The sequence below is a fragment of the Meles meles genome, chromosome 10, assembly GCF_922984935.1.
Source record: "Meles meles chromosome 10, mMelMel3.1 paternal haplotype, whole genome shotgun sequence".
Taxonomy (NCBI): Eukaryota; Metazoa; Chordata; class Mammalia; order Carnivora; family Mustelidae; genus Meles; species Meles meles.
In genome coordinates this window covers 91391626-91409175 of record NC_060075.1, presented here as the reverse complement: position 1 = coordinate 91409175, position 17550 = coordinate 91391626, and the positions used below count along the sequence as shown (strand labels likewise).

At 35.9% G+C, this 17550-nt stretch overlaps 1 protein-coding gene across 1 annotated transcript in view; it reads left to right on the top strand.

The window, feature by feature from the left end:
- The window catches only part of COG5 (component of oligomeric golgi complex 5), a 294754-nt gene that overhangs the window by 11315 nt on the left and 265889 nt on the right, over nt 1-17550 (top strand). The window contains exons 4-5 of the mRNA XM_046020510.1: nt 2680-2734; nt 2834-2903. Of these exons, the coding sequence (XP_045876466.1) occupies nt 2680-2734; nt 2834-2903 (125 nt within the window). The remainder of the gene's footprint in view (nt 1-2679; nt 2735-2833; nt 2904-17550) is intronic.

Genomic DNA, 17550 nt, shown 5'->3' with positions numbered 1-17550 from the left:
AGGGGAGTCCCTTACTAGCTGGGATTTTCGGGAGGGGGTGGCCTTTTTTACAAGATGACGTTTAAACTGAGAACTGAATGATGAGAAGCAGCCACCACATGAAAAGTGGAAGAAGAGTGTGTGGTAAGCTAAAAGACCAATAAATGGGAAGGGAGGAATTAACATGGGATGTATGAAGGACAGAAAAAAAGGTCAGTATGAGAGGAATTTAATGAATAAAGGAGAGAATTGTAGATGAGGTTCCTGGAAAATAATTTTGATTTTTTATTCTAAATGCAGTGGTAAACCATTGGAGGGTTTTTATTAGGGGTATGGTATATAAGACTAATGCTTTAAGAAGTTTTCTTTTTAGAAATCAGTAGAATCAGGGGTACCAGTTTAGAAGATACTAGAAGAGAGTTGATGGTGCCTCGGATAAGAGTGGTAGATGTGAGAGAGGAAAGTGGGTGGCATAAAATGGGGGCAGAGCGATAGAGTTTGTTGATGGGATATGAAAGAGTCAAGGGAAAAAAGTCACCAAGTGTGATTCCTAAGATTTTAGTCTGAAAAATGGGATAGGTGATGGTATAGATAACTGAGATGGGTTAGAAAGGAGAGGATTATAATTTTGATGGGGCAAGGGTGGGGCAGAAGTTATCTTGGGTGTCTTAATTTGATGAAAGGAAGTTCAGATCTAGAGATTTGTGTGTGCGTGTGTGTGTGTGTGTGTGTGTACATAGGTAGGCAGACATAAAGAAAATCTATGTAGATATGTGTACCTATGTGTGGATGTGTGTATATAAAACTGGTATTTTATTGAATAGATAGTATTTAAATTTAGGTGAAATCCCTAAGAGACATTGTAGACAGGGAAGTGAAAGTGACAGAGGATGAAATCTTAGAGTATTCTGGCATGTAGGACTCTAGCAGAAGAGGAGGAACCACTAATGTAATAGGAAGAAACCCAGGGAGTGTGATAACTTGGAAGCCCAGAGGAAAAAAAGTGTTTTAGGGAGGAAGTGGTTTGACTCTGTTGTGAATTTCAGAGAATTTGAGCAAGATAAAGACAGAACTGACAATAGAATTTGGCACCTTGGGGATTTCTGGTGACCTTGATAAGATCGATTTTGGTGTAGTGTGTATGAAAGTCTGTTTGAGAGTAGGTTGTGGAGAGAATAAGATGTGAGGACATGATGATAACAAATAAAAGAAGTTCATTTCTGGAGGTTTAAGGTAAAGGAACCATAAAACCAGCAGAAAAATGGGAATGCTCCAGTCCCAAGACGATTCTGTTGGACTGAGCTATACTAAAGCACAATTGTATCTGATAATGTTTATTAGTTCTAATATTACTTCATCTAATATATGACAGAGTTCTGTACCCAGGTTTAGAGTATTGTTTTAAAACTACAACTATGCCCGTTAAATGTGAAAAGAGTTTTAAAGAGTAGAGTTCAAAATAATTAAAACTGCAATATTGAAAAGCTTATTTTCAGGTATATAAAATAGTAAGATTTAAGATCTGTCTTCCTGATAATATTTTTACAGTTTTTAAGAAATTAACCATCATGTTGTATAAGTAGAGAGTAAGGTGATGCTATTCTTGCTATCCATGTGTATTACTTACCTAGCATATAATTAATTGAACAAATATTCATTGCCATTGGAAGTAGTCTGAATTAGGCTCAGGTCATACAGTAGTGAATGAAAAATACACTTTCCCTAACCTCCAGGATTTATGGATTAGTGAGTAAAACATTAAATAGATATATAAGCAGATATGTAATTACCTAATGTGGTAAGTGCCATGAAGGAAATGTATGCTGTAGAAGAAAATAACAAGAAAGCCCAAATTAGTTGGGGGATCTTTTAGTAATTGTTTCTGTTAAGCCAAGGCTTGGTGAATAGTGAGGTTTATCTAGTAGGAGCTTGGGGATACAGCTGAGTGCTGGAGGGAAAGTACACCATTTCCATATGGTGCAGGCCCTTGAAGGCCAAGCTGTGGACTTCAGTTTTGACATTGAAGCGAAGGGGAGACTGTGGAAGAGTTTTAACAGGGAATATTGGGCTACAGTTTGCACCTTTAAAGATTTTATTTATTTGTGAGAGTGAGAGGACATAACCAGGGAGAGCAGCAGGCAGAAGGAGAAGCAGGCTCCCCACAGAGCAAGGATCCTGATGCAGAACTCGATCCCAGGACCCTGGGATCATGACCTGAGCCAAAGACAGACACTTAACTGACTGAGCCACTCAAGTATTCCCAGTTGGCACCTTTAAAAAGCATTTAAGCTTCTTTTGTGACTATAGTACAATACACATGAACATGAAACTTAACCATTTTAAAGTATACAATTAAGTACCATTAATTACATTTACAGTATTGTGCAACCATTACTATGTAGTTCCAGAACTTTTTCATCACCCGAAGTGGGAAACCCTATGCTCCTTATGCTGTCACTCTCCATTTGTCAGACTTGTTTAGTGAAACAAGAATTGTAAGAAGAGACTCTTAAAGGCTTTAAAAAAAAGTGCAGGTAAAAGATATTGGTTGCTTAAGTTATGATGGTGACAGAAAAAATTGAAATTTTTCTATATATGGGTATGTGTACATGTATGATTTTTTTCTTTTAATATAATTTTTTTTCCCAATTGGAATCCTTGTAAATTTGTAAAGTAATGGAAACTGTTGTGTTCCCCCAGGTGTCCTTCAGATGATGCAGACAAGAATTGGGGCTTTACAGGGAGCTGTTGATAGGTATCGTTGTTCATTTTGTAAATAAGTGGAATGGAAAGAAATTTAACCATTGATATTTTGAAGATGATTTTGTTGTCACACTTCTTTATTTTCCTTTAGGATGAAAGCAAAAATTGTGGAACCATACAATAAAATAGTAGCCCGGACTGCACAACTCGCAAGACTTCAGGTAGGTTCTCACTTTTCATTTCTTTGTACTTTATTATGCATTTTGTTCTTTTAAGTGGAAAAATTCCAAGAGAATGAATTCTGAGGAAATAAGGGGATATGACAGTAAAGGGGGAAAATACTACAGAGCTTTAAAATAAGATACGCAGGTTTTAAAATTTTTTTTTTGTTTTTAGTTTTTGAGAGGGAGGGAGAGAGAGAATCTTGAGCAGGTTCCACACCCAGCATGGAGCTGGATGGGGTTGGGGGAGCTTGATCTCACGACCCTCAGATTATGGCCCAGGCCGAAATCAAGAGTTGGGTGCCTAACCGACTAGCCACCCAGGAACCCCAAGATACTCAGTTTAAAAGAATACAAATCTTGACTATTCAAGTGAATTATTTTCATTCATATTACTATAGTATACAGTAATTTACTAACTTATTAAAATTTAAAATTATTTGTTCAGTAGAGAACAGGAAGAAACCTAACATTTATGCTGTGACGAAATGTAAGGAATCCAAACTTACAACTTGTTCTAATAACTTGTGCACTTTTTGGGAAATTCAATTTTTGATTAGAATTTAGTGATTTTTATGACCTTTATTTTTCCAAATATTTTTTCTGTTTCCCCCCCTTTCCTTCTGGGACTGCAGTTACAAATGTACCAGGCATCTTAAGGATATCTCACCAATCACTGAATTCTCTGTACATTTTCCCCCACAGTCCTCTTTTCCCTGTGTGATCATTTTTATTGCCTTGTTTTCAGGTTCACTTATCATTTTTTTCTGTACTGTTTAATCTGCTCCTAATCTTATTCAGTGTATTTTTCATTTCAGACATTTTTGATTCACCTGTAGAAATTCGATTCAAGTCTTTTGTTACATTCTATTAATCTGCTTAATCTTTGAACATATGGAATATTGTTAAAATAACTACTTTAATGTCTTTGCTAATTATAGAGTGTGCCAGTCATACCATAGTCCAGTTTGAAAATATTTCCATCACTACAGAAAGATCCCTCAGGTCTGTTGGCCGGTCATGCTTCATTGGAGCTGCTGTAACAGATTATCATAGACTGGGTGGCTTATAAAGAGAAATGTCTTTCTCACAGTTCTGGAGGCTAGAAGGCTGAATCAGGGTGCCAGCCTGGTCATGTCCTTAGTGAAGGCCCTCTTTTGGGTTGCAGATAATAATTTTCTTTTTTATTTTTATAATTAAGTTTTTAACTTTAATTCCAGTCTACTTAACGTACAGTGTTCCGTTAGTTTCAGGCGTACAATGTAGTGGTTCAACAATTCTACATATTATTCAGTGCTCATCATGATTAGGTAGTCATTTTCTTGTTGTATCCTCAAATGGCAGACAGGGCAGGAAAGATTTCTCGGGTTGTTTATAGGGGAACTAATCCCATTCGTGAGTTGTTCACTTTCATGATCTAATCACTGCCCGAAGTCCCCACTTCCTAATATCACATTGGGGGTTAGGATTTCAACCCATCAATTTTTTTTTTAAATAATTTCATGTATTTTTTTCCTTCATCATGTTAAGTGTACTCATTAATCCCCATCCACTATATCCTCTTTCCCCCACTTCCCTCCCCTCTGGTAACCATCAGTTTGTTCTCTATAGTTAGGAATCTGTTTCTTGGTTTGTCTCTCTCTCTTTTTCCCCACTTTACTTGCTTGTTTTCTTTCTTAAATTTCACATATTAATTGGATCATATAGTATTGGTCTTTCTCTGACTGCCTTATTTCGCTTAACATTTTACTCTGTAGCTCCATCCATGTTATTGCAAAAGGCAAGATTTTAACCTTCAGTTTGTTCCAGACATCAGTACCTATTCCCGCTCCCAGTTCTAGGCAGTAGCTAATCTATTTTCTGTCTCTATTGATTTGCTTTTTCTGGTCATTTCATATAAATGGAATTGTACAAGATATTGTCTTTTGTGCCTGGCTTTGTTCATTTGCATAATGCCTTTGAGGTGTATCTACTTTGCAGAATGTCTTCAGTAGTTCATTCTTTTTTAATTGTTGAATTCTGTTCTATTTTATGGATGTAACACATTTTATTCATCCATTCACCAGTTGATGGATACTTGGATTATTTCTAGTTATTGGCTTTTATGAATAATGCTGTTATGAACATTTGCTCACATGCATTTGCATGGACCTGTGCTTTCATTTCTCTTAGGTAGATTCCTTCCTTCCTTTCTTTCTTTCTCTCTTTCCTTCTTTCTTTCTTAAAGATTTTATTTATTTGCCAGATAGAAAAAGAGAGCACAAGCAGGGGGAGTGGCAGGCAGAGGGAGAGGCAGGCTCTCCACTGAGCAAGGAGCCTGATGCAGGACTCAATCCCAGGACCCTGGGATTGTGACCTGAGCTGAAGGCAGACATTTAACCGACTGAGCCATCCAGGTGTCCCCTCTTAGGTAGATTTCTAAGAATGGAATTGCTGGGTTGTATGGTAAGTTTGCTTAATTTTTTAAGGAACTGCCATGTTGTTTTCCAAAGGGCCTATACTATTTTATATTCCATCAGGAATGTCGGAAGGTTCCAGTGTCCACACATCCTTACCAACACTTGTTCTCTCTTTTTTGACTATGGGCCTGCTAGTTGGGTGTATCTCATTAGATTTTAGCTTACATTTCGTAAATGGCTAGTGATATTGAACAACGCTTCACGTGCTTTTTAGTCCTTAGTGTATCTTCTTTGGTTTACTCAGTATATTCATATCTTTTAGGCATTTTAAGATTGGGTTATCCTACTGTTTGTTTTTTTTAATTGAAGAATAGTTGACACACAATGTTGCATTAGTTTCAGGTGTACAATATAGTGACTCAGCTTCTCTGTACATTATGCTGTGCCTACCGTAAGTGTGGCTGCATCTGTCACCATATAATAGCATTACAGGACCATTGACTATATTCTCTATGCTGTGCCTTTCATCCCTGTTATTTACTCATTCCATAACTGGAAGGCTATACTGCCCACTCCCCTTCACTCACCCCGCTCCTGTCTGCTGACCATCATTGCGTTCTCTGTGTTTATGGGTCTGTTTCTGATTTTTCTGTTTGTTCGTTTGTTCTATTTTTAGATTCCACATATAATCGAAATCATCTGATACTTGCCTTTCTCTGTTGACTTATTTCACTTAGTGTAATAGCCTCTAGGTCTATCCAAATTGTTGCAGATGTTATGATTCCATTCCTTTTTATGGCTGCATAATATTCGTGTGTGTGTATGTGTGTGTGTACACCATGTCTTCTTTATTCATGTATCAGCGGACACTTAGGTTGCTTCCATATCTTGGCTATTGCAGATTATGTTCCACTGGGCATGGGGTGCAAATATCTTTTTGAGTTAGTGTTTTTGTTTTCTTTGGATAAATACCCATTTAGGATTTTTTTTTTTTTACATATTATGCTACAATATATGATTTGCAAATATTTTCTCCCAGCAAATGATTTTTAAATCTATCCCTTGACTTTTCATTTTTAACAAATGTCTTTTGAAACAAAAATTGTAAATTTTGATAAAGTCCAAATTATCAAATTTTCTTTTATGGATTGCTAGCAACATTTCTTAAAAGGAACTTTTCTTTCCCTGTTGAATTTTTTTGTTACCTTCATGATATTTAATTGACTTTATGTATGTGGGATTATTTCTGGGCTACTCTCTTCAATTGCTCTAGTTTTTTGCCTTTTTATTAATAGTACACTATCTTGATTACTATTGCTTTTTAGTAAGTCTTCTTTCAGGCAAATGATCTTGAAGAAGAATACTGTTTTAGTACCTTTGCAATTACCTATGAGTTTTAGCATCAGCTGACTAATTTCTACTAAAAAGCTGGTTAGGATTTTTTTTTTCTAGAAATTTCTTCTTACACAATATTTTATCGTTCTATTTTTTATAGGGTAGGAGGTGTTGTAATTTTTATTTTACTTTTTCCCATTTTTCTCTTTATTGAGAATATTGGTGAATTTTTGTCTCACTCCTAGAGTACAAAAAGGTAGTTTTAGAATTACAAACCCATATTACAATGAAAATTAAGATAATTCAAGTTCTTCTTAGAATAAAGTCAGTTTTGTTCAAGGCTAATCTCAGCTCTGGCTGATATTCATCTTAATGAACTTTATTTTCTTTTTTAAATTCATTTTTTATCTTTTATTTTTTAAAATTTAAATTCAGATAATATACAGTATATTATTAGTTTCAGAGGTAAAGTTCAGTGATTCATCAGTCTTATATAACACCCAGTGCTCATCACGTCACACGTCCTCCTTAATGTCCATCACCCAGTTAACTCATCTCCTTATCGCCATTCCTTCCATCAACCCTCAGTTTGTTTCCTATGATTAAGAGTCTCTTATGGTTTGTCTCCCTCTCTGATTTTTGTCTTTTTTTTTTTATTTTTCCCTCCCTTCCCCTATGCTCCTCTGTTTTGTTTCTTAAATTCTACATATGAGTGAAATCATATGATAATTCTTTGATTCCCTTAGCATAGCATAGCATAATCCTCTCTAGTTCCATCCATGTCATTGCAAAATGGAAGGATTTCATTTTTTTAAAAAAAGATTTTATTCATCTATTTGACAGACAGATCACAAGTAGGCAGAGAGGGAGGCGGGGGGACGGGAAAGCAGGCTCCCCACTGAGCAGAGAGTCCGATGTGGGGCTCAATCCCTGGACCCCGGGATCACGACCTGAGCCGAAGGCAGAGGCTTTACCCACTGAGCCACCCAGGCGCCCCAGGATTTCATTTTTTGATGACTGAGTAATATTTCATATAGATAGACAGACAGACACACACACACACACACACACACACACACACACACACACACGATATATATATCACATCTTCTTTATCCATTCATCTGTCAATGGACATCTGGGAAAAGCTGGTTAGGATTTTGACTGGAAATATACTGCATCCATAGTTGAATTTGGGGAGAATTGACGTCTTTTTTTTTTTTTTTTGAGATTTGACGTCTTAATGATATTGAATCTTCTAACTCATGAATATGTTATCTTTACGTGTATGTAAGTCTTTAATTTCAGCCATATTTTGATTTCGGTTTTGTTAAATTTATCTTTAAATATTTGTTTCTGTTACTGTACTAAATGGTATTTCAAAAAAAATTCTATATTTCCAATGCTATTTTATATGGAATTTGTTTTTGAAAATTGACTCCATAAAGGAAATAATGAAAGTTGTTGTTTTTTTTTTTTAAGATTTTATTTATTTGAGAGAGAGCGCAAGTGGGGGTAGGGGGAGTGGCAGAGGGAGAGGGAGAAGCAGACTCCCCACTGAGCAAGGAGCTGGATGTGGGACTCAATCCCAGGACCCTGGAATCATGACCCGAGCAGAAGGCAGACGCTTAACCACCTGAGCCACCCAGATGCACTGTAGGTTTTGTTTTTTTTCTTAAAGATTTTATTTATTTATTTGACAGACAGAGATCACAAGTAGGTAGATGGGCAGGCAGAGAGGAGGAAGCAGGCTCCCTGCTGAGCAGAGAGCCCAATGCGGGGCTCTATCCCAGGACCCTGGGATCATGACCTGAGACAAAGGCAGAGGCTTTAATCCACTGAGCCACCCAGGCGCCCCTGCCCTGTAGGTTTTTTAAATTAAGTTTTCTTTTCATATTCTTAGTAAGCATAGTATGACTTAATGCTGATATTGTTTGAAGGTAAAGAATGTAGGTAAGACAATGAGGGATTGATAACTAAGCAGCTCTGATTTTCTTAGCCATTGGAACATCTACTACGAGAGCTGTTTTATTGTAGAGAATCCAAATATGGGTAAGATAGTACTTGTTTTCAAAAAGTTTATGTCATGGTTAAAGGAAGTATGATAACTGTACAAAATGACCTAATAAAATACTGATTACATAATTTTGAAAATAATAAGTATTCACAGAAGAGAGAAATTATATGCAATTGGATTGTTTTATGAAGTGTTTAATGCTTAAGAAAGGAGAGAAGCTTAAAGAAGTAGGCTGTTGACAGCTTTGAAATAAATCGTTACGAATGAATGCAATTGATAAGGGTTTTAAAGGATAGGTAGAATTTGGGTAGGCTAAGATGAGAGTAAGGTATTATAGACAGAAGGAAGGATATGACAAAGGCATGAGGTGGAGGCTTGTAGGGCATATCCAGAGAATGGCAATAAAAGTGTGCATTAAAAGGATTAATTCAAGCCATTTCCCCTTGTCCTTCTTACTTATTACATGTATCCACTAAAGACAAACCTGACTCAGTTATCTTTACAGTGAAAGTCTTTACATTATAGTTTCTGGCTTTAGTACCTATACTAATCCACCTATCACTCTGTCCTCACTCTTCTTTGACTTTCTTAACTCCAGTTATGATCTTCATCTGAACTCTACCTGAGCCATCTACTCCCATGACCACACGTTAACCTCTGAAACCCTAAACCATTATGGTCCATTTTCTTCTTTATACCTCCCCTGATTTTTCCAACTTTCTCAGTACCTTCCCTCAGACCTGTTTTTTTTTTTAAATAGCTTTATTGAGCTATAATTCAACTAAGTGTACAACTAAATTTTCTCAATTTCCTGCCTCCTCTAACTCTCCAAATTTGGTCTGTAACTGTACATTTCTTTGTCTCTCCCAATATTGCTTCTTTATGTCTAAATCTTATTCAAGCTTTTTATTAAGCTATGTATAAATTATAGTTACTTTTTTTTGGTTTGAATTTATATCTTTAACTTTTGTAAGTAAGTTAGGGCTCTGTCAGAAAAATGTTTTTATATTCATTTATATCATATTTGCTCTCTTTAGAATTAAAATTACTATCTTTTGATTCTTTTTGTGTATTTTCTTACAGTACTGTGACTTTTCAGTTGCTAAAAGACCTTGAAAAGTTAGATATAAGCACAAACTCTATTAAGAACCTAACAGAAAAGTGTTTAATGCTTCTATGAGTTGGAGGGTTTTGGTTTGGTCTGTAACACAGGCTTTATGTTACACATTGCACTTACATTTTTTACTTCAATGTGAATATTTTTGATAGAATTTTTAGTATCTGGGGAGCATTCTCGAATGGAGAATACACATCACCTATATTTTATTTAATTTATTTTTTAAGATTTTAAGTGATCTCTACACACAATATGGGGCTTCAACTTAAAACCCTGAGATCAGGAGTCACGTGCTCTGCTGACTGAGCCAGCCAGGCATCCCTCATCACATATATTTTAGAAATTTCTAGTTTCTCTGTTAGATTTATTAAACAGTAATTCATTAACATTAAGTAATCATTACCTCTTTAAATGTTTATAGACTTTATACAATTTATAAGTCAAAACTTATAAGAAATTCTATTGCCCCACACATTTAAAAACTGGTTACAAACTTACTTAGCCAAATTCTTTTAAACATTGAAACAAAATCATAAATTTGATAGATTTTCTTTTTCTAAAATTATTTTATTTAAATTTTAGTTAACATATGATGCAGCATTAGTTTCTGTAGTAGAATTTAGTGATTCATCATTACATAAAACACCCAGTGCTCATCATATGCTCATCATAACATCATGCCCATCACCAAACTAGCTCATGCCACACCCACCTCCCTCCATCATCCCTCTGTTTTCTATTGTTAAGAGTTTCTTATGGATTGTTTCCCTCTCTTCTTTTTTTCTTTCTCCCCTTTCCATATGTTCATCTGTTTCCTTTCTTAAATTCCACATTGGAGTGAGAGCATATGGATTTGTCTTTCTCTGACTGACTTATTTCACTTAGCATAATACACTCTAGCTCCATCCATGTCATTGCAAAAGGTAAGAATCCATTCTTTTTAGATGGATGAGTAATATTCCATTGTATGTATATGTGTGTGTGTATACACATATCCCAGGTCTTCTTTATGATGGAATTTGGGCTTTGTCCATAGTTTGGCTATTGTTGATAATGCTGTTATAAATATTGGGGTGCATGTATCCCTTTGAATCTGTATTTTTGTATCCTTTGGTTAAATACCTAGTAGTACAATTGCTGGATCATAGAGTAGTTCTATTCTTAACATTTTAAGGAATCTCCATACTGTTCTCCACAGTGGCTGTACCAGTTTGCATTTCCACCAACAGTGCAAGAGGGTTCCTCTTTCTTTGCCTTCTTGCCAACACTTGTTATTTCTTGTGTTGTTAATTTTAGCCATCCTGACAGGATGAAGAAGAAATGAAATACTGATATATCTGTATTAACACTTATTAAATCAGTGAAGTATTGTACTGTTCTGCTTGTCTTCCTGTGACCATCTTCGTCTACTTCAGATTATTCTTTTCTCTTTTGAATATCAATTTGTACTTACAGTACATATACTGTACATATATTGAGTTCATAGACTCAATATCTTCCAATTAATGTTACATTTTATTTTTAGTTTTTTATTAAAGATTTATTTATTTATTAAAGAGTTTATTTATTTATTTGACAGAGATGGGAGAGAGAGAGCACAAGCAGGGGGAGCAGCAGGAAGAGCGAGAAGCAAGGTCCCTGCAGAGCAGGGAGTCTGATGCAAGGCTCAATTCCATGACCCTGGGATCAAGACCTGAGCTGAAAGCAGATGCTTAACCAACTGAGCCACCCAGTCATTCCTGTTTATTTTATTTTAGAGAGAACACGCCCATGAGGGGGGGAAGGATGGAGGGAGGAGATGGAATCCTCAAGGACACTCCTGCCCAGTGTGGAACTTGATCCCAGGATCCTGAGATCATGACCTGAGCTGAAATTGAGAGTTGGATGCTTAACCTGCTGAGCCATCCTGGTGACCCATCTTCCAGTTAGTTTTAGTTACTGTATTCTTTTTTTTTTAAGATTTTATTTATTTATTTGACACAGAGAGAGATCACAAGTAGGCAGAGAGACAGGGAGGGGTAAGGAGGCTCCCTGATGAGCAGAGAGCCCGATGCGGGGCTCAATCCCAGGACTCTGAGAGCAAGTCAGAGGCCTAACCCACTAGGGTAACTAGGTGCCCCTAGTTACTGTACTCCTATTGATGCTCAAGCTATCAGTGTAATCACTTGGAATCCTTTCAAACTGGCTTTGTTTTTCAAGGAGCTATTGCCATTTTTGAAAATGTCTTTGTTCTCTGCAGGTAGTGGAAAGTTCTAGATCCATTCTGATGCTTTCTGCTGGAAGAAATAGGATTAATTAACTGCTAGACATCCTGATTTCTTTTAGTGAATAGTAATACTGTACACCAAAGTTTGAATGTAGGAGAATTGATTAGAATTGATGCTGTGAGCAACTTTTTGTGATGGACATAGCAGAAGTTATTTTTTTTATGCTCATTCACATTGATTTTTTTTTTAACATTGAAGAGTTTACCATGTTAATCATTTTTAAGTACACTGCTAAGTACATGAACGTTGTTGTGTAACAGATCTCCAGAACTTTATCCTCTTCTAAAACTGAAACTCTAAATGCCTTAAATATGAATTTTTCTTTCTCACTCCTGTCTTCCCTGTTAGAGCCTACCTTTCTACTTTCTGTTTCTATGATTTTGACCAGTTTAGCTGTTTATAGGAGCAGAACATAGAGTATTTGTCCTTTTAGCTTATATCATTTAATATAATATCCTTGAGGTTCATCTGTGTTTTAGCACATGACAGCATATCCTTCTTCTTTAAGACTGTATAGTATGTATGTATGTATGTATGTGTAGGCCACATTTTCTTTATTCATTAATCCATTGATGGACATTAGGGTTGCTTCCACCTCTTGGCTATTATGAAGAATGTGGCAGTGAACATGGATGTGCAAGTATCTCTTGAGATCCATTCTGCTTTGAATTGCTTTGGAGAGATACCCTGACCATATGGTAATTCTATTTGTAATTTCTTGTGGATCCTCTGTCCTGTTTCCAGTAGTGGCTGCATAGTTTTTGTCCCCATCAGTAGGGCCCGAGTTCTCCAGCTTTTCTGCATCTTCGTCAACACTTGGTATTTTCTGTTCTTTGGGTACTGGCCAGCTAATGGGTGTGAGGAGGTATCTCACAGTGGTTTTGACTTGTATTTCTACTATGATGAATGATATGGAGCATCTTTTTATATGTTTGTTGGCCTAGGTATATCCGAGGAATGGGTTTGTTAAGGTTATTGGATTTCTGATCTTTGGCTTTATTATGTAATGCCAAATTATTTTCCCTAAGAGGCATGGCATGCCTACCAGCAGTATATGAGTTGGCATTAGTTTGTATCATTGCCAATTTTAGGGTTGTCAGATTTCTTGTTTTTTGCCAATATTTTGGGTGTGCGATGGTTTCAATTTTGTTTTTGAGGGTCCTAAGTACTAAAGAGACTGAATACCTGAGATAACTCCTCTATTGTGAGTTTCAAATATCCCTTTGTGCTTGTTTTTCTCTTTCTTTATAATATCTAGATGGACAGAAGTGAAATTTGCCATTTTTTCTGTTAGGGGTGGTGTTTTGTTTTATTTTTGGTCTTTTGTCTTGTTTAAGAGAACTTTCTCTACCCTGAGCTCATGAAGATATTCTGTATTGTCCTATGTCATCTAAGTTTACCGACCTATTTTTGTTGAGTGTCTTATCTGCTGTTACTTCCATCCTGTATGTTTTTAATTTTACATAATGCATTTTTCATCCCTAATATTTTGTCTTTTTGTATATTTCCTTTCTATAATATACTTCTTGAACACATAGAATATATTTATAATAGATATTTTAGTATTCCAGTCTTCATTATTTCTGGGTCTGTTTTGTTGATTGACCTTTCTTCTTGTTACGGGCTTTATGTTTTTACTTATTCATATGCCTATAAATGAGGACTGGTTTTAATTCTTTCTTAGTGCAGGTCCAGAGCAGACTTTGGTTTAGGGCTAATTTATAGTTTAGTCCTAAATATTTACTGCTAGGTCTTTATACTGTGAGCTTTGTGATTTGTTTCAGTAATTCTTTCCCTCATTTTCTCTTACACATGTACAGATTGGTACTTACTTTCTGTCTAGTTCTGTGTCCATAAACTAGCTTTTTTTGGTTCTTCTGAAGTCTGATCTCTCTTTCCTCACTATGGAGAGACTATCATGTTCTATTTCCCTCCCCTTTCCCTTTGCTGGCACCTGGAAATTGTCTCCCAGCAGTACACTAGGATAGCTAAGTTCATTTTCTTGCTTTTCTTTTTTTAAAGATTTTATTTTTAAGTAATCTCAACACCCAACATGGGACTCTCACCCACAACCCTAAGATCAAGCGTTGCATGCTGCACTGACTGAGCCAGTCAGGTGCCTCAAGTTCATTTTCTTCCTTTTCTTTCTTCCAGGGATCACAGTCTTGTGCTATCTGTTGTTGAGTGTCTGAAAATGATTTCATGTACATTGTGCAGTTTTCTGGTTAAGATGGGAGTGTATTTATGCACCACACCCAGTGCTCCATGCAATGAATTCTGGAATACTGAAAAGAAATAAAATAAAATAAAATGAAAAAAAAAAAGTGTTTAATCTCAAAAAAGAAAAAAAAAAAAAAAGGAGATGGGAGTGTAAATCCAGCCTATCATTCCATCATGTTAGAAGTAAAAGTCGCTCTCAGTTTTAAAAATGGAGTTGTAAGTCATGCTACAAAATTCACCACTTTAAAGTGTATTTTAAGTGTAAAATGAGTGGTTTTACTATTTTCACAAGGTTGTGCAATTAGCATATCTAATGTCAAAACGTTTTCATTAGCCCAAAAAGAAACTTTATGCCCACTAGTAGTTACTTCCCGTTACCCATTCCCCTCTCTAATCTGCTGTTTGTCCCGATGGCATTGCCTATCCTGGACATTTCAAATAAATGGATCATACATTACGTGGCATTTTTTTTCTGGCTTCTTTCACTTGGCATAATGCTTTCAAGGTTCATCCTTGTAGTATGTTTCAATACTTCGTTTCTTTTTAAGAATAAATAATATTGTGTGTTTATACCACATTTTTGTTTATCCATCTAGTTTGTTTCCCCATCACTTGATGGACATTTGGGTTATTTCTACTTTCTGACTATGATGAGTAGGAACTGTTATGAACATTTTTGTGTAAGTTTTTGTGTGGACGTATTGTTTTCAATTATCTTGGGTGTTTACTGGAGAATGCAAGGTTGTATGTTACTTGTTTACTATTTTGATGTATCAAATTAATATGCATACAACCTTAAACTTAGACAATGTTATATGTTAATTATTTATCAATCTCTGGAAAAAAGAAACTTTGAGGAATGCCATACTGTTTTCCAAAGCAGCTGTACCATTTTCCATTCCTATCAGCAATGTATGAAAGTTAGTTTCTTTATTTCTTACAACACCTCTCTTCTTTTTAATATAGCCTTCTTTTTTTTTTTTTTAAGATTTTATTTGACAGACAGAGATCACAAGTAGGCAGAGAGGCAGGCAGAGAGAGAGGAGGAAGCAGGCTCCCCACTGAGCAGAGAGCCTGATGCAGGGCTCGATCCCAGGACCCTGAGATCATGACCTGAGCCAAAGGCAGAGGCTTTAACCCACTGAGCCACCCAGCGCCCCTTAATATAGCCTTCTTAGTGGCTAAGAAGTAGTACCTCTGGGTTGTTTTATTTTCTTTTTAATTTTTAAAATTTATTTTTTACAGATTTTATTCATTTGAGAGAGAGAAAGAGAGAGCATGAGCAGAGGAGTTGGAGGGGAGGAGCAGAAAGAGAAAGTGAAGCAGACTTCCGCTAAGCAGGGAGCCCAGTGCAGGGCTCAATCTCAGGACCCTGGGATCATGACCTGAGTTGAAGGCAGAGTCTTAACCAACTGAGCCACCCGGGTACCCCCTTCATGGTTGTTTTAATTTGAATTTCCATAATGACTAAAGATTTGAGCATGTTTTATTGTACCTATTGGCTATTTTAAAAAATAATTTTTTTTTTTACAGTGTGTTACTAGTTTCAGGTGTACAATACAGTGATTCAACAATTCCATGTATCACTAGGTACTCATCACAATAAGTGTACTCCTTAATTCCCATCATCTGTCTAACCCACCCTTCACTTACCTCCCCTCTGGTAACCATCAGTGCTGGTGGGAATGCAAACTGGTGCTGCCACTGTGGAAAACAGTATGTACGTTCCTCAAGAAGTTAAAAATAGGATTAACCCTATTGTCCAGCAGTTGCACTACTGGGTATTAACCCAAAGAATACAAAAACACTAATTCAGGGGGATACCTGCTCCCCTATATTTATAGCAGCATTATTTACAATAGCCAGGATATGGAAGCAACCCAAGTGCCCATCAGTTGATGAATGGGCAAAGAAGATGTGGTATATATAACACAATGGAATATTATTCAGCCACAAAAAGAATGAACTCTTACCATTTGCAACAACATAGATGGGTCTAGAGAATATAATGCTAAGTGAAGTTAATCAGAGAAAGACAAATAGCATATGATTTCATTCATATGTGGAATTCCAGACACAAAACAAAAGAGCAAAGGGAAAAGGAGAGACAAACCAAGAAATAGACTGTTAATTATAGTGTCTATAAGCCATTTGTATATCTTCTCTTATTCAGATTTTTGCTCATTTTAAAAGTTGGTTTTTGACCTATTTTCTTCCTTCCTTTCTTTATTGTTTATTATTTTCTGCACTTGGAATATGTCATTCCATTATGCTCTGCCTTCTGTTTTAGTTGTTGAAAAGCTTTGATTCTGACCTGGATTTTTTTTAAGGTAATCTGTAGTTTTCTTCTGGCTTCTTTTAGGATTTTCTCTTCTTTTTGTTTCCCTTCAGTTTCAGAATGTGGTTCCTTTTTATTCATCTTAAGTATAATTAGTTTTTCTTTTTCCATCTGTGAGTTTATCTCTTTCATCGTTTGTAAACCATAATTTCTTCAAATATACATCATTGTCTCTCTCCTTTGTCTTTAGAATCTAATAAATGTATGCTCAGCTTTCTTTGTCATCCAAGCCATTTACTCACATTTCCTTAATCTATGTGGTGTTTTTGTCTTTCCTGGACTTTTTCCTGATTGTATTTTCATTTCATTCTTTCTTTAGCCAACTACAGCCTATGATTAAACTAGTCTATTATTATTTTGCTAAATTTTGGTAATGTTTATTTTATTTTTAAAAGTTCAATTTTTATTTTCCTGAGATGCTGTATAACCTATCCTGTTTCTTGTGTTCTGACTTTTACTTCTTTGTATATATTCTGTGGAGGTTTTCTGTTACCTGACTCTGGAAGGTACAGTATTTGCTGTGTTTGTAGGTATGTTTCTTTTTGTAGTATGTTTGCCTGTTTTGTCTAATGGAGTTCAATTTCTTTGGGTGCCTGATTATCTTTTGCTGTGTGCTGGACTTTTTTTTTTTTGAGAAGTTATTTTTTAGAATATCTGAGTCCTTAAGAGAAGATTGTTTTTGTTTTTGCGTGGCATCAGAAATCACTGTCAGTCTAAGAACAACATTAAATTTAATCAGTTTTAACTGTCTGCTTCACTTGGCCTCCAATCTTGGCTGGTAAGATGTAGGTTGTAGTTTTCCAAGATTAGCCAGTATTCTCAGATTACAAGTGGATTTGCTTCTTTTCTCTCTGGATTCTCCTGTACTTCACTTTTATCTTGGTATTTCTATATGTTTTATCACTTCTCTGATGCTTTTCGGACATTTTTACATGTCCTACAACATTTTTAGTT